The sequence below is a fragment of the Myotis myotis genome, unplaced genomic scaffold, assembly GCF_014108235.1.
Source record: "Myotis myotis isolate mMyoMyo1 unplaced genomic scaffold, mMyoMyo1.p scaffold_m19_p_3, whole genome shotgun sequence".
Lineage (NCBI taxonomy): Eukaryota > Metazoa > Chordata > Mammalia > Chiroptera > Vespertilionidae > Myotis > Myotis myotis.
The window spans coordinates 171,802,163-171,825,244 of record NW_023416335.1 but is presented as its reverse complement, the minus strand read 5'-3'; the positions used below and the strand labels follow the sequence as shown (position 1 = coordinate 171,825,244).

The following is a 23,082-nucleotide window of genomic DNA, read 5'->3' as shown; positions in this document are numbered from 1 at the left end:
TGCCTTAGGAGAACATTAAGGCATTGAGCAGCTCGCTCACCAGCCCTCGTGGGCAACTTCTCCTTGAAATACACTTGAGAACATTGAATGTGCAGGGCTGGCTGTGGTTTTTCTAGAAATATGACTGGATTGGCAGCCAGTCCATTAGACTCTGCCATTGTGGTCTTAAGGCAAAGAATCAAACGTAGTGACATATGTTTTCATTTTTAATTTATTAATTATTGAAGTCCTGTTATGTACCACCCCATGCCTTAGGCACTTGGGATAAAACAATTTAATAGAAATCTCAGGCTCATGGAGCTTAAACCGTAGTGGGGAAGAGAGATAATAAGACTAAATAAAAATATCTGATATGCCCGGTAGCTAAGAAAAAAAACAAAACAGTTTTTTGGAGGAAATGTGTTAGGGGTCAGAGGAGATGAAATTGAGACTAGGCAGCCATGAAAGAAGGTGACTATTGAAGTAAAGCCCTGAAGGAGTTGCCTCTTGCTAATGGTCTTTTAAAGCAGATAATTTATCACTAAAATGGAATGAAGTCAAGAATATTATGTAGGCAGTTGGTAAATGAGATAAAATGTACAAAGTGTTCTGTAAACTGTAAAGTGACTCTATGATGAAATTTCTTCTCTAGGTCTAGTGTTTCATGAAATTTCTGTTCTCAATTTTCAAGTCTCAAATTGAGTTAGCGTCCAAGATAGTGGTTCTGAAAGTATGGTCTCTGGACCAGGAACATTGCCAGGGAACTTGTTAAAAAATGTAAATTCTAGACCCCTATATGGACCTACTGAATCATAAATTCTGGAGTTGGGACCCAGTCAATCTATGTTTTAACAAACTCACAGGTGATTCTGAGGCACCCTTAACATTTGCAAACTGCTTGTCTAGAATAACTTCTATATTTTAAAGTATCTCCTTGGTTAGACTTTAACCACTTTAGGAGGGGTTATTAAAACTTCTGATGTAACCAAGCGAAAGAACCAAGGTCTTACCACATTTTAATGTGTGATATTTTAGATGTCTTTGAAAGGTATGGGTTTTTCAGGCTTTGGCAGGAATTTAGAATGTGTATATCACTTCCACTTCCTTCTGATTTTTGTCCTCTTTTTTTCCTTTCCCAATTTGAGATTGATAACTCATTTTTTAAAAAGCACGTAAGTTGCCATAACCGGTTTGGCTCAGTGGATAGAGCGTCGGCCTGCGGACTGAAAGGTCCCAGGTTCGATTCCGGTCAAGGGCATGTACCTGGGTTGCGGGCACTTCCCCAGTGGGGGATGTGCAAGAGGCAGCTGATCGATGTTTCTTTCTCATCGATGTTTCTAACTCTCTATCTCTCTCCCTTCCTCTCTGTAAAAAATCAATAAAATATATATATAAAAAAAAAGCACATAAGTTAAAATGTTTTAAGTTTCATTTTCTACTGCTTTCAAAGTATTGACTTATATTGTATAATGATGGAATTAATATTTTTAGAGAGGTTTCAAAACAATTTATATTTATATGGAGACTTTAAGACATTGGATGTGTATTTAGTGAAGAAAGTTCATTGGAAGAGGAAAATTATTCTGTAATCGTTATTGTTGGGATATGGTTATTTACATGTAATGTAAAATTAGCTGTAAAACATATCTATGTGTTTCTTAAGTCTTGTGAAAATAAGTAATTATTACGGTCTATATCAGGGCTTTCCATTACTTCGCCTAAGAAGGCACACATAGATATGAAAATGTTTTTAGAGTCCACTAGGGCAAATGGAGAAGGTAGCTCAAGGCTACCTTCTGGTTCCAGTCTGGTTCCAGTCTCTGGCCCCACCTTATGGTCCCTCAAGGAAAGAGAGAGGATGGTCAATATCTCCACACACCTGTAACTTTTCCCAGATCACTAGTGTCTAATATACCTAGTGAGTCTTAGCTCTATATAAATACAGTTATGTCATGAAATTATTTTAAATATTAGAATGAAACTTAACTTTCAATCTTACTTTGGAGGGCAATATTTTAAAACATTCTGCAAAAACACTCTTTTCACATGGCCGAGGGTATGGTGATTACATTGGTAGCCATTTACTCGGTGAATAAAACTTTTAAAATTAAAACCTCCACAAATGGTTCATAAATGAAAAACCACTGGAAATAGTATATATTATAATGAAGCAAATATTAATGATTGTAAAGTTGTCAATGAAATATAAATTACATATAGACTTGTATATATACTTTCCTCTGATTTTAGACTCTTTAGTAGTCTATGTGTATTCATTTCTACAAGTAACATTTAAAAATCTTGTAGTTAATTTCAGAAAAATCCTGTTGTCAAAAGGAATCTACCTGAATGTGCTGGAGTTGATGAAGAGGCATCTACACTCCCCTGAAGTGGCTGAAAGTGGCTGCAAAATGCTGAATCATCTTTTTGAAGGAAGGTAATATAGATTCATAAACTTATGCAGAATATGTAATATTGGACAAGGTAGAATAGAAATATTTCAAGCATATTTCTAAGAATGAAAAGAAAAATAAGGCATTTGATAATTGAAACATTGTGTAATATAATATCATATCAAGATATCACAGACTTATCTGAATATTGAAAGGGATGGTAGAGATTGTAGAAATATGTTGAAGGTTTGCATCTGTGCTTCATGCTTGGTGCTGACTACGGTTTTCAAAGTGGCAATTATAAAGCACATAACCTTAAATAGTTTTTCAAATTATTGTGTATGAAAGGTATTAAAGTTCAGATCAGGCTATGGCTTCTAATTGTTGATTTTTCACAACTAACTTTTATGGTTGTCCCTTCACTTAAATTAACTTTGTCTTCTCTTCCTGTTTATTCCTTAGCTGGGAAACTTTTGTTCACAGCTAGTCCAAGTCCAGAGATGTCAAGACTACCTGGCTGGTTAGAGGCACAGCAGAGACCAGATCTGGGGGTGGGTGATGGGGCTACAGGATACGCTCAGGGCCTTTTTACATTTATGCCAAAGAATGTGAGGTAACTTTGTCATAGTCTGAGTAAATGTCAAACAAAAATAGGCTGTATAGAATGCTGTCATGCATAATAGGAAAACTGCATGGCACAGACGTTGCATTAAAAACTGATTTCGTGTCCTGGTTTTCCTACTAATCTGAGCCAACTGTTTTGCCTCTAAATTTCAGGTGCCTCATTAGTGAAGAGGTATAACAATAAGCGTATCAGTTGTACATTTAGAGTGTAAGAATTAAATGAATTAATTTAAAGAAAGAAATGAGGATAATTCCTGGTGGAATAAGCACTCAATAAATCATAATTATTATTAATATTGTTATTAAATATGAATAAATGGAATGCATACAGCATGAGGAATTGTATGTAGCACATCTATAGATGTAAAAGGAATAGGATTACATTGTTTTCTTCATCAGCCCAGCTAATCTATTTGTGTTTATATATGTCATATCTTTGAGTTGAATTTCTCTTATTTAAAAGTTGCTCTTGAATGTTTAAATGAAGTTTATCATAGATAGTGATTTTCATGGTCCTGCAAGTGTGTGAATCTTTATAAATGAGGTGAAAACACAGTGGAGTTAACCTACAGTTTAAGATTTTGTAGATTCTGGGCAATTCGTGTTTCTGGCTATTTGCTCACATATAATATGCATACAGTTCCAGTCCTGGAGATTCAGAGTTAACTGACAATACACCTATGTTGAAAATTCATTGTGTAGTTGGGGAGACTGATATGTCAACAGATAATAACACACTGTGTGATGATGCAATGGCAGTGATGTGTAAGAGGCATAGTGGTGAGAACTCAGCTGGAATTGCCCAATGAGGGAGAGTACAAAGAGGGGATGTGTTTAAACTGGAACTTTAAGGTGGAAAAGAGGGACTGTATTTCAATGACCATAGAACCATGCAAAGTGAGGATATGGTTCTTAGTGAATACTAGTTGGCCATAAAAAAGAATGAAATTTTACCATCTGCACCACCATGGATGGACATAGACTAGGGTATGATGCTAAGTGAAATAAGACAGACAGAGAAAGACAGGTACCATATGATTTCACTTATATGTGAAATCTAAAGAACAAAACAAACAAACAATCAAAACACAAACAGACTCATAGGTACAGAGAACAGATTGATGGTTGCCAGAGGGGAGGGACGTTGGGGGACGGGGGCACAAAGGTGAAGTGATGAAGAAGTACAAATTGGTAGTTAACAAACTAGTCATGGGATGTAAGGTTCAGCATAGGGAATATAATCAATAATATTGTAATAACTATGTGTGGGGTCAGGTGGGTATTTGAAATATCAAGGGGACCACTTTAATTTGTAAAGTTTATGATTATTAATATAAAATAATATTAAATGGAAACTGTAACTGAAAATCTATAATAATAAAAAGGTAATGTGCTAATTAGACCGGACATCTTCCGGACGTCCTTCCTGAGGAAGCCGGGGCCAGAGGGAAGCCAGCCCAGATCCCTGGTGCCGGAGGGAAGCTGGTGTCGGCAACCGGGGGAAGGAAGGCCTACTCTTGCACAAATTTTCGTGCATCGGGCCTCTAGTAAAATAAAATTAAGAAAGAATAGTTAAAATGCCTTAAAGAAATCAAGACTTTAATGCAAATAAAACTAATTAGAAGATGGTATAAGGAGTCTGGTGCTGTTTTTTAGAAGAGGCAGGCAGTATGATGTAAAGAGCCCTTACCTTGAGGGTCAGGTGAGTTTACCTTCCAGCCCTGGCTCTATCACCTTCTAGTGATAGGACCTTGATATTTAACCTCTATCAGCTTAAGTTCTTCATCTGGAAAATGGGGAAATAACTTCTACTTTTCAGGGTTGTTGCCAGTAACCCATGTGGCACCCATATGGGAATTGTTAGTATTTGAAAGGGAATAAAAGAATGCCCAGGTGACTGTGAATTCAACTTCTTGAGGTTAAAGTTTAATGAAAGAATAATTAAAATTATGTATGCTCATATCACTGAATTTCAAATGCATTTTCAGATAGCCTTTTCTGATAGAAGGTATTGGTTCTGTTTCCATGCACTTGTTTCAAATTGGTGCTCGTACAAGGAAATCAGTTTGTATTTTTAATAAGCATTTCAATCTTGTATCTCTAGTAACATTTCCCTGGATGTAATGGCAGCAGTGGCCCCCAAAATAATAACAGTTATGAAAAGTCACGGGACATCATTGTCAGTGCAGCTGGAGGCACTTCGAGCCATTTTACATTTTATGCTTCCAGGTAAGCTACATAATTGACTGTGGGAAGAGATAGCAATTTAAATGGATTTTTGTCTTCTTACAAGTATGAACTTTCTAGGCAAAAATTAAAGGGCCATTTTCTGCCTAACGAATGCAATTCTTTCCACTAATCCAAAATAAAGGAAAATGATGCGGAACAGATTAATGTATAAGGAAATTTAATAAGAAAGTTCAATAACTTATTTACACAAGAAGTAATTACAGTGCAAGTATTTCCAAGGAGAGTATCCGTCTTTAATAAGTCTTTTCTATTTCTGTTGGCATCACTGAGTCCAAGTTATTTTTGTTTTGTTTTTGTCTGAACTATAAAAATAGCTAACTAATTTTCACGCTTCTTGTCTTGGCTCTTTTCAGACCTTTTACACTCTTGCTGAATTAATATTTCTCAAACAGAACCATGTGATTTTTACTCATTAACCTGAATAGCTCCCATCTCCTCCCTCTTCTACCTCCTATTTACATCTATTATGACCTGTTTGTCCTTCAGGGTCCGTTCAAAACATCTGCTCCTCCATTCATTCAACACATATTTATTAAGTGCCTCATGTTCTAAACATTGTGATGGCTACAGGGTATGAAAGATAGGTGGGTGGGGAAGGGGAAAGCAAGCATAATTGTACTATTTTAGGAGCTCAGAGGTAAACGGACATGTAAATAATGAATTTTCAGACAGTGGGAGAGGAGCTGTTTTAGATCTTTGTATAAAGGTTACAATCATACTTGATGGAGGCATAAAGAATGTATTCAAAGGAGTAGGTCAGAGACTGTGATATTGCCGTGGAAGGGTGAGCAGGGCTGACCTGGTAGAAAAGTCAGGAAGGACATTTCAAGCAGAAGGAGAAAGTGCACCATGTGGTCTGCCGTAGAGGAGAGCAGTGCCTGAGGGCGAATGTGGAAGGACAGGCACAAGCCTGGAAGTATAGGGCCTTGAATGCAACACTGAGAAACTTGTGCTTTATTCCTGGAAGTCAGTTCTACCTTATTAAAGGTGGTTAAGCTTGGTGTGTCATGACCAGATCTGCAGTTTATAACAATAGCACAGTGGTGTACAGGGCGAGGGGCATAGGGAGAGCCTGGTTACAGGGATGTGGGGTTGCAGGTGATGATATGGTGGCGGCCCAGCGATGGAGGAGAGGATGGATGAAGGCATAGGAGATACATTTGGCATGACTTTCTGCTCATTGATATCAGGGATATTACTTTTTTAGGTTCTATAAAATTTCCAATTTTTTGGAAGTCCAGTTTTTTTTTTCTTTTGAAATGAAATCATCCTAAACCTGCCATTATCATACATTTCTCTATTAGGTAAAGGCTTAATCATCTACTTTACTCTATGCTACCATATCATATTGACACTCTACCACACCATGCTGCACCATACCTTACTGTACAATACTATAACCTATCATACCGGTCTGTATATCTGTTAGTAACTGTGGTATCAGTACCCCAGTAATTTTGAGGTTAAATATAGTTCTGATTTGAACATTTTAATTTGAGGTGCTTTTAAGATACCCGGATGTACATGCAATCATTTATTACCCAGACCATATTCATACTTCCTTAATTGAAACAAAGATGTTCATTATAGCAAGTTTGTATAATTCAGCACCCAGTTTAAGACCACATATATCCTCTGGTGTTATGGCTCTTAAATTTCTTTCAATCTAGTATTGTGCAATTCCTCCCTTTTTAAACTACCATTACCTTATTGAAATGATTGAGCCAGTTGCTTTAAAAAATAATAATCAAGACCCAATTATTTTAATGAAATATTATTTGGCTTTGTTCTTTCTTGACTCATGTCAGTTCTAGTGGAAATAACATAAAATTCTTTAAGAAGGGGCATAGGTAAATTGGAAAGTGCATAGAAGAAAGTGATTAGTAGTATAAAACCACATCCGTAATAACAGTAAGGGGCTGAATCTGTTTAATTTGGAGAAGAGATGATTCAGAAGGATACAAAAACTATATTAAAGTCCCCTCATTTATAGCTAATAACAATAATACCTAACAATGTGTCAGGTATTATTGGAAGTGCTTTATGTATATAAACTTTTTAAATTCTTGCAGCAACCCACCAAGCAGTTGCTACTTTTTGTTGTTGTTGCCATTTTACAGATGATGAAACGGAGTCAAAGATGCAGATATTTTAAGGTGACATCGTAAATAATGGAGCCAGATGTTCAACTGCAGCCTGACTCTTGAGTAGGCACTTTTAGATACACATTTGTGCAGCTACGGTGTATCGAACAGCAGTTATATCTAAAGCACTTTGCTTGAAACCCTTGGGGGTCTGGAGATGATTAAATTATGGATTCTGCCCTCATTAACTTTGCTGTCCATACGGTTTAAAGGGCTATTATGTGGAAAGGAAATTAGATGCATTCTGGATAGTAGAACTTCAGTGATGTAACAATCCAGAAATGAAATTTATGGAAATGTTCGTTTGGTCTTAATAAAAGAAAGATGTCTAATAAGACTAAGTTTTTACTACTCAACAGGCCTGCTTTTTCTTGGCACATCTGCTTGTGATGTAATGGGCAGCCTCAGAGGTTAATGTGGTCTTGGTCACTGAAAGTGAGACACAGAGTTTAAGTGACTTCCCCAAGATCCTACAGCAATAGCGAATGTCAGAACCTGTTTGAATAAATTTTAAAATAAGGACTGATTTTTTAATTGACACTACTACAGATTTCTCCTGTTTTCACTCCTTCCCCCCTCCCCCCCCCCCCGGGCATTCACCACATTATTGTCTGTGTCCATGGACTATGCATTTGTGCATATATGTTCTTTGGTTACTCTCTTCCAGTTCTCCCCTAGCCCCGAGCCTCTGAGATCTGTCAATCTGTTTCATGTATTCATTCCTCTGGTCTTATTTTGTTTGTCAGTTTATTTCTTCATTAGATTCCACATATAAATAAGATCTTATGGTATTTAAGCAGAAAAAAAAAAGAGAGAGAAGCTGTATTCAAATAGCTAGAAGAACTATGATGCTAGAAGGACAAATATTGCAGATGGATTGTTAAAACAAATAAACTGAATTAAGTAAAAATGTATTTGCTTGGCAATATGCAGATGATACCTAATAAAGCAATAGAAAAAAAAGAGGGCTGCAAATTCCAGGAGTCTGAGAATCTAGCCTGGCTTATCCACTGTGGTATTCCCTGCATGTAAGAAAATTTCATGATACCATAGTTACTAACTGATAGCAGGCATTCATATATTTGCTAAAAAATGAAAAGCTATATACAGCCAATTTATAATTTGTGTTAATACAATTTTTAAAGTGAAAGATAAATAATCGGTTATTAATAATTATTTTTATAGTCTCAGGTTTTGGAAACCTCATTCATTCATAATAATTTTACTTAATATTCTATTGCATAATCAATTTTTTAACGTCCAGGTTTTTTCTAACAGTTTTGGATAGTTTAGGTACAACGTAGTTTAATAAGGCATATGTTTCCTTTAAATAACAATATACAGCCTTAGGGGATTTTTCAGAAAACGCTATGCTCTTTCCCAGCATAGCACTAAAATGCAATCTTTATTTTTTCACTATTATTTCAACTGCTCTTTTTGCCTACATTTTATATCTGACCTTTTTTTTTTGGTAGTTCAAATAAATTTGAACTTTTCTCAAGTTGTCCATTGTTGCACAAAAATCTTCTAGCTCCTTGTATGAGTACAGCCTACTCATACAAAAAAGAGATTGTTTGCCACAGAAAATTCCTCAACCAAAATAACTTTTTGCTTTTTGCTCCTTTCAGTAAACATCCACACTCACTGTATTTATTTTATATTCAATGATGAACTACTTCTATAAATTCCTAAGTGAGGCTAGGGTTCTTTTTCCCCTTGGTAAAAAAAAAAAAATGTATTAGAAAGAAAGTACAGTATATTGTTAATTATGATCATTCCTAGCAAGTGACAATCTGTTCAGCTTAAATATTTATGAGAAAAGTATGTATATATGTACGTATCTATGTATGTATTTTTGCCTTTAGGCATGCCAGAGGAATTCACAGAAGATACCGAATATCAACACAAGCTAAAAATGGTTACAAATCAGTGTTTCAGGAATGATATTCACAAACTGGTCCTGGGATCTTTAAACAGGGTAGGTACAATATAGATTTTCTGCCTTTATACTGTTAATCAGGATATGAAGTTTGGGGAAATAGGAGGCATTTTTAGTGTAAGTTTTCTATGTTCTGTTTACTCTGATAGTAGGAAGTTCTGTGGTTAGAGAAGTTGTGTGGTAAGATGACAGTAGGGATACAGGAGTGAAGAGGTGTGCCATTCCCGCTAAGATAAGTATACTTTTAACTACAACGATCAACTGTGAGTGTGCTATCAACCCCTGGCTTGGACAGGTTCTTTTGATTGCTAGTAACATAAAGCCACTCACGTTTGCCCAACCAGAAACAGAACTGAAGAGCCAGATACACAGCTGAGCCTCAGGGGTGATGTCAGGAGCTATGGCTGCTGTTTTCAAAAAGTTTGGCCCATAAAGACACATGTGGCACAGCATGGAAGTCTTCTTCTATTGCCTTTGCTTGCTTTTGTTGCTCTCCTCAGAGATAACCTCTGAAGTGTTTCTGTGTGGCATTGTTTCTTCCCATTTTTAGGTAGGTACATATCTATGCACATTTATGATAATATATTATAATTAATACTAGAGGCCCGGTGCACAAAAATTTGTGCACTCGGGGGGGGGGGGGTTCCCTCAGCCTGGACTGTGCCCTCTCGCAGTCTGGGACCCCTCGGGAGATAACGACCTGCTGGCTTAGGCCTGCTCCCGGGTGGCAGAGGGCAGGCCCAATCCCTAGGTGCAGCCCCTGGTCGGGCTCAGAGCAGGGCCGAATAGGGAGTTGGGGCGCCGGCCCCTGTCATGCACAGAGCAGGGCGGATCCGGAGGTTGCGATGCCACCCCCAGTCACGCTCAGGGTAGGGCCGATTGGGGGGTTGGGGCACCGTCCCCTGTCATACTCAAGGCAGGGTCAATGGGGAGGTTGCCGCGCCACCCCCTGTCACGCACAGAGCAGGGCCCATCAGGGGGTTGGGGCGCAGCCCCCTGTCACGCACAGAGCAGGGCTGATCAGGGGGTTGAGGAGCTCCCCCCTGTCACTCACAGAGTAGGGCTGATAGGGGAGTTGGGGCACTGCCCCTGTCACACACAGAGCAGGGCAGATAAGGGGGTTGGGGTGCTGCCACTGTCACGCTCAGGGCAGGGCCGATGGGGAGGTTATGGCTCTACCCCGTCACACACAGAGCAGGGCCCGTGGAGGGGGGGGGGTTGGGGTGCCGCACCCTGTCACACACAGAGCAGGGCCGATCTGGGGGTTGGGGCGCCGCACACTGTCACACACAGAGCTGCAGGGTGATCAGGGGGTTGGGAGCTCCCCCCTATCAGGCACAGCGCAGGGCTGATTGGGGGGTTGGGGCGCCTTCCCCTGTCAGGAACAGAGCAGGGCCAATAGGGAGGTTGTGGCCCTGTCCCCTGTCACAGACAGAGCAGCAGGGCAATCAGGGGGTTTGGGCGCTGTCCCCTGTCACACTGATCCCGGTGCTGGGAGGCCTCTCGGCTCCGTTGATCCTGGTGCTGGGAGGCATATTACCCTTTTACTATATAGGATAGAGGCCTGGTGCATAAGTGGTAGCTGGCTGTTTTGCCCTGAAGGGTGTCCTGGATCAGGGTGGGGGTCCCCACTGGGGTGCCTGGCCAGTCTGGGTGAGTGGCTGAGGGCTGTTTTCAGGCTGGCGGGTGACTGAAGCTCCCAACTGCTCCTTTTTTTCTTTTTACTTTTTTTATTCTGGGTCAGCTTTAGCTCTGGCTCCAGCTCTGAGGCCTCTGCTGCTGAAAGCAGGTATCTGGTTTGTTTGGGTTCTATAATCTCAAAACACTGTATCAACTCCAGCTCTTAGATCCGGGCTGGCTGAAAGCGGGTTTCTGGGGTTTTGTTTAGCTTCTATATTTGTTACAATGTTTCAAACTGCAAGCTCAGAGGCGGGCAGCGGCAGGTGGGGAATGTTGGAGTCCTCTGTCACTGAAGCAAGCAAGCCTCATGTTAGCTTCCAGCTGCCTGGCTGCCAGCCACCATCTTGGCTGGCAGTTAATTTGCATATCTCTCTGATTAGCCAATGGGAAGGCTAGCGGTCATACGCTAATTACCATGTTTCTCTTTTATTAGATAGGATAATCAATAATCATATAAGTATGAAAAGAGGAGAAGAGCTAAATTATGTTTGTATTGTGTAAGGCAAAGGTATTGATGGAATTAAGGTGGTTAGGAAGTTTAACATAATATAAATTGGTTCTTTATGAAAGATATAAGAGTAAAGAAGTAAAGAATGATTAGGGTTAATGCTTTTGTGAAAGGAAGAGAGCAGAAAAGGTCATTAATGGAAATGATTTCATGTGATTTAATATACTCTGAAAAATGTCATGAATTAATTAGAATATAGCCTGCAGAGAGATCTCCTTTACAAATTCAATTTCAACTGAAATTGTCATGTAATTGTCTATGATATATTTAAAGCATTTATACTTAAACCTTAAGATGATCCTTGAATATAGCAATATAATAGGTTGAATTTGATTCTAGGAATATTTGATCAAAGTAAGGATGTGGAAGGAACTGTGTTAGCCATTGGGAAGCCAAAAATGAATACATTTTAGTACCCTCTGTCATGGATCCCGTAACCCAGTGAGGAGAATAAAGGCATGCATGAAATCAGTTGTTCTACATGAGCATTTCTGAGCTCTCCTAGCTTTATGAACAGTATTCTAGGAACTTAGAAGAGCCGGCAGTTCATTTTTTTTTCATGGCATGTGTTTGTGAGAAGCAGGAGGTACCAGAAACGCCTTAAGCTAGCTCTGAGTCTAGTTAGCCCAATGTTTTCTAAAGTTATTGACTATGAGTGTGATATAGTTGACAGTGAGGAGTCAAGAGACCCAGATCTGCCAGTAAGTACCTTGATGCCAAGAAATCAGTCAACTCCTATGTCTTACTTTTTAACAATTTTTTTTGCTATATAATCCCAAGAAATGTGGGCTGAGAGCTTAAAACAGTTTACACTTGTACCTTGAGTTATCAGTTTCAATCTCAATTTTTCCCATTTATAAAGTAGGGCTAATAATAGTCTGTTTACTCTACATTATAGGGTTGTTGTGAAGATCAAATGAGTTAATATATGCGAATATCTGGCACATAGCAAGTACTCCACGGGTCTTGGCATTATCCTCATGGTTGTTGCTATTGTTGTTATGGTGACTTGAGGTTGTGTCATGGTGGAATTCCATCCATGAATAGAAGAGTCATAAGAAAAGACCTTTGGACAAAGTTTGATGTTGAAAGAAGAGATTGTAAAGGAGAGGGGCAACAGAATGGCTTTGGGGGCATATTGTGTCATGGAATAATTAGGGGCATATTGTGTCATGGAAATCAAGGGAGGGAAAAGCAGCAAGTCAGTTATTAAAGGACTTTTTTTTCTTTGAATGGTTTGAATTCAGAGTGGTCAGGACCGAAGTCTGATTATAGGAAACTAAGGGGTGGGGAGAATGTGGAGTTAGTGGGTATAGACTTTTCTCTTAATAAGTTTAGAAATGAAGGGAAGTGGTAGCTTGATGGAATGGAAGATTGATTTAATTATACTCTGTCTCCCACTTAGAAGTATTTTTTTATCTGAGGAGAATGTCAGCCCAGGCCTGAACTGTGGACATCACTCAATGTTTATTACACAATGAGTAATATCATCCTCAAAAGAACCCAGAATTATTAGGATCATTCAGCTATTTTATTTTATTTTTCAGTGACAGTTGACATTCAATATTACTTTATATTAGCTTTAGGTATGCAGGATAGTGGTTTGACAATCATAATGTACAAAGTGATTCCCCGGATATTTCAAGTACCACCTGGCATTAGGTTCATTTTAGAGGTGAGGAAGCCAAGATGGATACTGAGCCATCCCTCTAGCTTCCGCTTGCACCACTTTTAAATTTTTAAATATTTTTTGAATAACACTGTCTGAATAAAGACCACTTGTGAGAAAAATGTTATGTAATTCATTTTAATGGTTCTCAAATTCATGGAACTGTTAACTGATGAGACAGGATTTAAACTCAAATTTAATTGGCTCCAAAGCTGGCTTACTACCTAGAGATTTGTGAAGATGGAAACAATGGCAGGAAAAAGGGAGGCAAGGCTAGAGGTGTCTTGTTGAAATGCTAGATGAAATGATGTCCCACTGAACAGTGAGTGAGGCTAAGGAGGTGAGGTTCTAGGTATTTTCATCACAAGCATTCTTTTGCCACGAACATCTTGGCTGCAAGTATTTTTGCTGAGTGACAAATTGACACAAAGGCAATTTCTCAAAGATAAAATAACCAGTTGACGATTTGGTTTACATTTGACAGACTTAATGTATTTTAGCTAGTTGTGGGTTTGATTTTAATTCTCCGTTGACTAAATTCTTGCAGTATCCCCATTGTTGTCCCATATAATAAAAGCCTAATATGCTAAGTATCCAATTGTCTGGTCATCCGTTCAACCAATCAAAATGTAATATGCTAATGATATGCTAAGGCCCTCAACCGCTTGCTATGATGTGCACTGACCACCAGGGGGCAGATGCTCTGACTGGTAGGTTAGCTTGCTGCTGGGGTCTGGCCAATCAGGACTGAGCATGATGGGCCAGACATGCCCTGGAGCCCTCCCGTGGCCCCTCCCTGGCTGGCCAACCTACCACGTCTCTCCCACCCCAATCGTGTATTGGTGGGGTCCCTCAGCCTGGCCTGCACCCTCTTGCGATGCCGGACCCCTCAGGGGATGTCAGAGAGCTGATTTTGGCCTGATCCTGCAGGACAGGCCGAGGGACCCCACTGGTGCCCAAATTTATGCACCGGGCCTCTAGTATTATATAAAGCTTAGCCCAGCGGTTCTCAACCTGTGGGTCGCAACCTCTTTGGGGGTCGAACAACCCTTTCACAGGGGTCACCTAAGACCATCGGAAAACACAATATATAATTACATATTGTTTTTGTGATTAATCACTATGCTTTAATTATGTTCAATTTGTAACAATAAAAATACATCCTGCATATCAGATATTTACATTACAATTCATAACAGTAGCAAAATTATAGTTATGAAGTAGCAACGAAAATAATTTTATGGTTGGGGGTCACCACAACATGAGGAACTGTATTGAAGGGTTGTGGCATTAGGAAGGTTGAGAACCACTGGCTTAGCCCTCTTAATGGTCTCTATAGTAAGGAGGAGACATGGTGATCCTAAAGTAGTGGATGACAAGTACTATATATGAGGCCAGATTGCAAAACCACATGTAAAGCCAGATTTTATACTATGTTGGAAAATGGTAATGTAGTTTGCAAATCCTTTGGTGTGCACAGTCATCCCTTCCACCATCAACACCAAAAGTTTACCAAGCTATGGCAAACAGGAAAGATGTGGCTACTAATTCTCAACAGTTTCAAGAGCATTAATTTTTGCTTCTTTGAAATTGATATCTCTCTTAAGGAAGGAAAAATTAGTACCTAAATTGAAAAAGTATGAAGCTAAACAAGGAGACGAATCCACAGCCTATAAAGAAAAAGTACAGTATAATACTGTGAATGAAAGACTTCCAAAACAATATATGTTCATTTTTTCGCAATTAGGTTTTTAAAATTTTGTTATTAATTTTTCATGTTTTATTTTGTCCTTTTTAGTGTTTCTTATTTTGTGTTATTTTATCTTTTACGGTGAAATTGCCTTGTAGACAATTAGTTGTGCCTCAAAAATGTTTTCAGCATTTACAGTAAACACGCTTATGTCAGGAGATACCAGACATGTGGAGGAGAAGGGCACAAGGTGAGAAAATGATGCTTAGCCACACCCTATTCACAAAAAGATGCTGAATGAGGACAGTTGCTAGGCACCGAGGGACTAGGTTGGTAAAGGAATGAACATCTGTTCTTTAACAGAATGGGTGGAAGAATGGTGACAGGGTATAAGATGTTGGTTGAGAGGTTTTACACCTGGCTTGAAGCCACTTCAGCTCTATGGTGACCTGTGCTGACATCAACCAGAGATTTGGAGTGGAGATACCATGAAACCAGTGTCCGTGAAAGGAAAAGTCCTGATAAGGATAACGTCATTTTTTTTTAAAGGAAAGCTATTTATTTGGTGGACATGTGCATCATGGTAGAAGTTAGGAGAGCATCATGGAAAAGCAGAGAGGATCAGTCTAAGAGTTAGTTATACATCACCGATGTCAAAGGAGGGGAGGTATGGCTGTGATTGTCATGTGGTTGGAAAGTGTGTTGACTGTGTTATTCTCAGTTAGTGTGATGGGCTGGAAAAAGAAGTGACCTCTATTAAAGAATATCGTAAATAATAACAAATCACCTGGAAGAATTGAGATGAAAGGTTGGAAGTGGATTAAGATCCTGGGCTTTGAAGGCAGACACATGTATGTTCAAGTCTCAGGCCTGACACTTTTTAGCTGTGTGACTTCAGCTCTGTTCCCATGCCTTTAAAGTTTGGTGAATCTATTCCATGCGGTGGTGGAGAGGAAATGAACAGATAAGGCATGTAAAGCACTTAAAGAGTAAATTCTCAATTAGTATTTTCTATAGTGACAAGCAGCATTGCATTTTCCTGATTCAACATGCAGGCTGTGGAATCAAACATCCCTGATATGGTCTTAGCAATTAACAATCTGTGCGACTGTAGGAATAGTTATTCAAGCCCTTTAACCATTTGTGAACTCATCAATGAAGTCAGTAGAGTATGATATTTAATAAGATTATGAAAATGCATGTAAAGTATTTAGCACAGCGCCTGACATGGAACAGGTACTCAATATGTATTGAAGTATTAGCTTTTTAACCTTAATAACGAATAATAGTAATTATTAGTATGAGACAGAATCAAGGATATTAATCTTTATTTAAATACTTTATATTTGATCAGTCTATAACTGGCATTAACTAAAATAAGTACTAAGGACTCATTTTTAAAAGCAAATATTTTGAATTGTCCTTTTGATTTTAGTTCATTGGAAATCCTGGGATTCAGAAATGTGGATTAAAAGTAATTTCTTCTATAGCACGTTTCCCTGATGCCTTAGAGGTGTTATCTCTGGAAGGTGCTATTGAATCGGTGCTGCAAACACTGAAGATGTATCCGGATGACCAAGGTTGGTACAATTTGAACGCAGGGTTTAGAGTAGATTTTTATAGGCCTTTAGCTGCTGGTGGGGTGTCTTTAAAGTTTTTTCTTTAGTTTTGAGATTTAAAACACTTAATATTGTTTATTTTCCCCCTTTCTTCTAGAAATTCAGCGTCTGGGTTTAAGTCTTATAGGATGCTTGATTACAAAGAAGAATTTAATCCTAGGAATTGAGAATCTGCTGGCAAAAATTCTGGTTTCCAGTTTGCAACGATTTAAAGATATTACTGAATTACAGACTAAAGTATGTGCATTATCTTGAAGGGAATTTGATCTTGTGCAGATTTCTCTTTCAGAGCTGTTGGTATAATTCCCACTTAGTGGAGATATTCTAGTTAATTGAAAACCATCTATCATTTTGTAATATTTTAATTATAGAAAGGGAAGAGAATTGGATTGAATCTCTAAAGATCCTATGTTTCTTCATTAAATCTCCAAGATCAGCTTGCTTATTTGCCATTTGTCTTTTCCATGAAGAGCAGAGAGTGTGCTAAAGAGATTCTAGGTAGCTGAGCTGCATTTGCTTAGAGTTTGTATAAATAGAAGTTATAATTATTCTGAAGTTTGTCATTCTCTGTGTTTTGTTGTGGGCTGCTTACCTGTAGTATTTTTGCTCCTTGAATTTTTTCTTGCAGTGAAACAATATTAAAAAAAAATTTAATCAAGCAACATTTAAAATATGATATATAATCAATCACTGTTTTTATGAGGACTCCAAGATACTGCCTTAGGGTTAATTAAGGCAAAATTTAAGAAATATATTCTTTCAAGTTCCCCCCGCCCCCCACCTTTCGAATGTTGGGAAAACAAATAGTTTCTTTAAGATTTCTGCCCTGGTTGTGGTTTTCAGTAATGGAGTTCACAACTTTCATAAACCATGCTCAGCAAATAGTTTCACAAATGGAAGCATTGACCAGGAATAAAAATGTCTCGGCTCTAACCTTTGCAGAGACATTATTAGTAAATGAGATAATGGATATAAAGTTTTCAATTATAAAGTGCTGCTGAACACACAATATTCTTAGATGACAAACAACAATGTGCTTTATAAATATGCTCTTTATAATGTGTCTCTACTGAGACTGCTTAACGCCAAGGCAGAATTGGTTAAAAGTAATCCAAGGGGAAGTATATGGTTTTGTGCAGGTATGGGACTCTCAGTGTGAAGTCATCTGGGCATAAATTCTAGGATCTCTATAGTAGAGGTTGCAAACTATTGACCTTATGCATTCAACCTGCCAACATACTTTATTTGGCGGGTTCAGTGTTTATGTGTTTTTAATTTGAACTAGGTGCCTTCTACACATTCCTTCGCATTACCTGCTTTGCCGCTGCATTTGAGTTTGCAGGGACCTCTGCTATAGAGGTGGGTGGACCATATGTCCCTAGACCTGCATAAATTAAGATTATGCCTCTTATCAAATATTAGGAATTATTTATAGGAACTCAGCATCTTAAGTGCTCAAAATAATTATTTTAATATTTTGATGATCTTATTAATATATGAAATTGAAAGATGTTAAACATCTAAAAAGTTAAGCTGATCTTTGGTGAGTTTACTCACACTAAGTAATAGAAAAGACAAAAAAGTTCATTCTTTCCTTCAAATCTCACCTGGGTGGAGAGCCCAGAACTCTTGGAAATATGCTTAGGTGGTCCTAAAAAGTAATGGCGTGACTGATCAGTTCTTTCTAAATAATTTGCTTCAAGGATGTAAACGTCAGAGTGCCTTGAGAGCTTCTCTCAAATACACTGAATGTGAATGAGATCCAAGGGCTCACATTTGTCTCTGAGGTTAAAATTTTAGAAGAAAGTGCAAAATGTTGGGGGGAAATGCTACAAAACCAATATCTATAAACCAATTGCAACCTCATAATAAAAACATAACTTTACTGGCCTATTTGGGTCTGCAACACTGCAGCCTGTGATGTTTCCACCCCGATGAATACCTGGCTTGCATCGTGTAGCAATAGCTTCAGTCAGGAATCTTTAAAAGCTAAATATTAGTGAATTAGGAGTTTTTCCTGCTTTGCTAGACAACAGTTTGTTAGCATTTTATTTTCTGTGTGCCTGCTCTGTTTCTTAGTAATGAGAGAGCAAGGTGTATTTATAGGATTATTTCAAGATTTGTAGCTTTAAAGTCCACACCCAAAAAATATATCTACTTAGTTTAGCGAACAACTCAGGTTTTTAGTATCAAATACACGCTTTTTAATATTATTTATTTATTCTTTTTTTGCTCATAATTGCTTATGTTTCCATTATTATTTTTGATCACACTTGCAGGGATTTCAGACAGTCTTGACTGTGCTAGAATGCTCAGAGTCTTTTTCCAAGCTGTTGGTGCATTATTCCTTTGACTCAGTAATATTCCATCAGATGTCCTCCAGTCTCATGGAACAGAAGGATCAACAGGTACCAAGTTCCTCCCCTGTGTGCTAACTGTCATGTATTTAGCCAACTCTAATCCTTATTTCCATTCTTTTTAGTTTCTAAACCTTTGTTGCAAGTGCTTTGCAAAATTAGCCATGGATGATGAGTTAAAAGGTGTGATGCTAGAGAGAGCATGCGATCAGAATAACAGCATCATGGTTGAATGCTTGCTTCTGTTGGGAGCAGACGCCAATCGAGCAAAGGAGGGAACTTCTTTAATTTGTCAGGTAAACTTTCAAGACGACCCTTGTTTAATTCTGTTGACGCTGCCACTGTATAGCTCTAACTTACATCCCATTATTCCTTACTGCAGAATTGGCCAGTTTATTGCAAACTCCTTGTGATTTGTAACAGGAGTTTCGTTTGTGGAATTTCAGAGGTAATAGGGTCCTTAGGCATTGTTGTCGGATCCTTCATTTTACTTGTCTGCCTACTTTGTTAGGTTGATTAGTAACTTTTCAGATGTTCTCCTGTGCATCTCTGTACACATCGTTCAGCAGCCACACTCCCTCAACCCATGGCTTTATTTGGTATTGATCATTTTTCAACCATTTTGTCTTCATTTTGTATTTCTTTGCCTAGAAAGTTCCCCCCTCAAGGTTATTGCATGTGGCCATGTAGGCTGGTACCGAACACCTCAGGGGCCTCGTTCACATCCCCTGCAATTGCTCCCCCGCAGTTGTGTAGCACTGTGGTCCTGCCTTCCTTCTCTCCCTTCCCTCCTGCACTGAGCAGACACATCTATTTAATTGTTCTACTTTCCTTAAATTTCTAATGGAAATTCTCTTTCCTGGATAAAGCCCTCCTCACACTCCCCGACCTCCAGACAAAATAAAGACTTACTTCTTCTGAAGTCCATGACAATTTATGTACACCTCTTGTATCTCTTGTGAGTTGTCTGAAAGTATGCCGGGAGCCGGTCCATGCTTGCTGTTTCAAGGGACCTGGCATATATAGCATACTGTTCTTAATATGTTTGCTCCCCTTAGCGCTGTGTGTTTTAACCAAGGTCTCTGAGAAAGGTTGTTTCCCCAGGTAGGGATTTTTCCCTGAAGTTAGGGAGGGGATGAAACTCCTTAACTAAGTGCCAGGCGGGTAATTAATCACAATGTCCAGTTCTCAGTATGATTCAGTAAGTATTTAGTAAAGTGCATTGCATGTTTTTAAAAGTCTGTGTGTGTGGTATAAATTTTGGAGTCTCTGATAGCATTCAGGTAGTATCATGTATATTTTCTAGAAATTTAATAAACAATTCTACCAAAGCAATTATGTAATGATTTAATATATATTATTAGATGACCGGCAGAGTATTGTTTTCTAATAATTTATCTTTAAAGTCTTTATTTAATTTCTCACTTGCCTATGGATTCAAATCAGTTTTTTCAACTGTGAGATTAAGTTAATACTAATTAGCAATCTGCATAAAAGAAAACTAAACCTGTTACTCATTTTCATGCATAATTAATTTATGCATTAAAACCAAATAATCAAATTTAGTCAAAAATTTTAAAGCTAGCAACATTAAAAAGAGTTGCTTCTCTATTTTAAAGGTAATTAAATCATCCCCCTCAATAACTTAATGTTTTTATTGTGTATCTTTTCTGATATGTGCAGATCACTGCATTAATGTTTTTGGGTATTCCAAGAACTTAGAAGAATCTTCCGCTTCATTTTTTTTTCATTGGGAAACAACATACCTAAAAGCACCTGAGTGCAGGTACTCTACATTTTCCATCAGAAGTGCATTGTACTTGTCTCTCAATTTATCCAACTCTTTCTATAAAAAAGCTTTTTATTTTTCTTCCCATGTTCTTTTAAACTTAATTGCTTATGTATTATCTTTTTTAAAAAAAAAAAATCAGATCTTTAAGTGGATGAGTGTATTAACTTTAAAGAATTTGTCCTAGTTGTCAAATTTTTTAGCCTATCAAATAATAAATTGTGATTAAATATGTGGGTAGATTGATTGAGCATACCTTATTATGTACTAGTGCAAAATAAGATAATCAAGGCTGTTTATTTATTTGGCAATGCTGCATATTTAAGGACTAGTCAGAGCAATGGTGAGTGATTCTTATTAGGCTTTCTGAGGAGATTTTATGTTGTAACTAGAAGCCCAGTGCACGACATTCATGCACTGTGGGGGGGGGGGTAGGGGGTGGTCCCTCAGTCCGGCCTGCTCCCTTTCCCAGTCCGGGACCCCCGAGGAGTCCTTAGTGCTTCTGTGGAGGCGGGAGAGGCTCCCACCACCACCACTGCACTTGCCAGCCGTGAATCTGGCTTGTGGCTGAGCAGCGCTCCCCCTGTGAGAGAGCACTGACCAACAGGGGGCAGCTCCTGCGTTGAGCATCTGCCCCCTGGTAGTCAGTGTACGTTATAGTGACCAGTCCTCCCACCATTCGGCCAATTTGCATATTAGCCTTTTATTATATAGGATGGGCATGATTGATAGAGAAGAATATGGAAGATTAATTCTGGGTATGAAAATGCATGAATGGAGACCTGAAGATAAAACTCTTCAAATCATGGTGGGAAGAACAAGTATAATGAAGTCTGAATAAAAGTACACACACTTTTGTGGTATTCATGACCACCTGGGCACCGCTCTGTGTTCTTTCCACGATTTAATCCTCATCACATCCTTAGGAAGGGTCCCAGTTATCCCCCTTGTTTGGGCAGGAACTGAGGCACAGAGAGGTTAGGTGAATTGCCTGGTAACACTTCTCCTGGTAAGTAGTGCCTCCAGAGTGTCAGGTTTAATTTTTTTTTTTTTTTTGAGTTTGACAGAAAAATTCTTTAATCAAAACAAGTTTACATGTTGACACTTACGGCTTAACTAGAATAATCTGTACAAATTTTGATTGTGCTAAAGACCAAACAGATGTAATAGCAAGAGTTCCTTCAAAACAGTGAAACTCCAATTACTGAAATAAGTTAATAATTGATGATAAAAAACGTATCTATAGATGAAAACAATTATCCGAGAAGTCAAAACACACAATGCACGGCACATGCAAACACTGAAGTGTTAAAAGCCCCTTTCCCATATTGATAGTTTCAAAGAACTACTAAGAACTACCAACTGACCGATCAAATGATCTTAGAAATGCCATCTGTTAAGTGATCCTTAAGTTCTGTGTGTAAACCTTGGTTCACCCTGATTTAGTCCATATTTGTGAATATCAAAAACCACTCCTTTGTCTTCTTGCCTCAGAGCAACAAATGTTCCCACTCTTTGCAATCCTATCATGTGAACCACACAGAAATAAAAATCCCCTCTGATATAGCCATGTTTTCACATAGGTTAGTTTTGTTATATGGTATTTACCTTGATTTATTGCATAAGTATCATGGATTGTTCTCCAATTAAAAAAATACTACTTAGTGACATATTCATTTAAAAATATATTTTATTGGTTTTTTACAGAGAGGAAGGGAGAGGGATAAGAGCTAGAAACATCGATGAGAGAGAAACATCGATCAGCTGCCTCCTTCACACTCCCCACTGGGGATGTGCCCACAACCAAGGTACATGCCCTTGACTGGAATCGAACCTGGGACCCTTTAGTCCCCAGGCCAACGCTGTATCCACTGAGCCAATCCGGTTAGGGCATGACTTTGTTAATGAGAAAGGCAGGTGTGGATGGGTGGGAAGAGATCAACCAAAGAACTTGTATGCATAATACGCATAATCCATGGACACAGACAATAGGATGGTGGAGGTTTGGGGTGGGGTCGGGGACAGGCTATAAGGGGGTCAATGGGAGAAAAAGGGAGACATACGTAATATTTTCAACAATAAAGATTTTCTAAAAATTCAGCAATATCTCAAAAACTTAACTTTTACCCTGGCAGGTGTGGCTTAGTTGGTTGAGGGTTGTTCCATGCACCAAAAATGAACTTTCATCATTTAGTTTTCAGTTTCAGCTGCTAGTGCCTGTAAAGGATCTGAGGTGGCTGAACCCTAGAGCCAGGTTCATCCCCAAATACACCCACTCTGCTCTCTGCAGGGAAGGCATGCGGCTTCACTGAATTCCTAGCCACGGAACTAAATTACCCTCTAAAGTTAACATGGGTTTTGTTACACCCCATTTGTTTGTAGAACAGTTTGGATATCATATAAAAAGGCATAGAGACCACATATTGTTACAAAGCACCAGG

At 38.6% G+C, this 23,082-nt stretch overlaps 1 protein-coding gene across 6 annotated transcripts in view; it reads left to right on the top strand.

Moving 5' to 3' along the window:
* The window catches only part of LRRK2 (leucine rich repeat kinase 2), a 122,357-nt gene that overhangs the window by 28,487 nt on the left and 70,788 nt on the right, over nt 1–23,082 (top strand). For 5 of the 6 annotated variants that reach the window (XM_036297038.1, XM_036297041.1, XM_036297042.1 and 2 more), the window contains 7 exons: nt 2,287–2,416; nt 5,101–5,225; nt 9,256–9,368; nt 16,312–16,456; nt 16,593–16,732; nt 18,775–18,903; nt 18,978–19,148. In XM_036297038.1, the coding sequence (XP_036152931.1) occupies nt 2,287–2,416; nt 5,101–5,225; nt 9,256–9,368; nt 16,312–16,456; nt 16,593–16,732; nt 18,775–18,903; nt 18,978–19,148 (953 nt within the window). The remainder of the gene's footprint in view (nt 1–2,286; nt 2,417–5,100; nt 5,226–9,255; nt 9,369–16,311; nt 16,457–16,592; nt 16,733–18,774; nt 18,904–18,977; nt 19,149–23,082) is intronic. The other variant, XM_036297040.1, reaches the window with a different exon arrangement.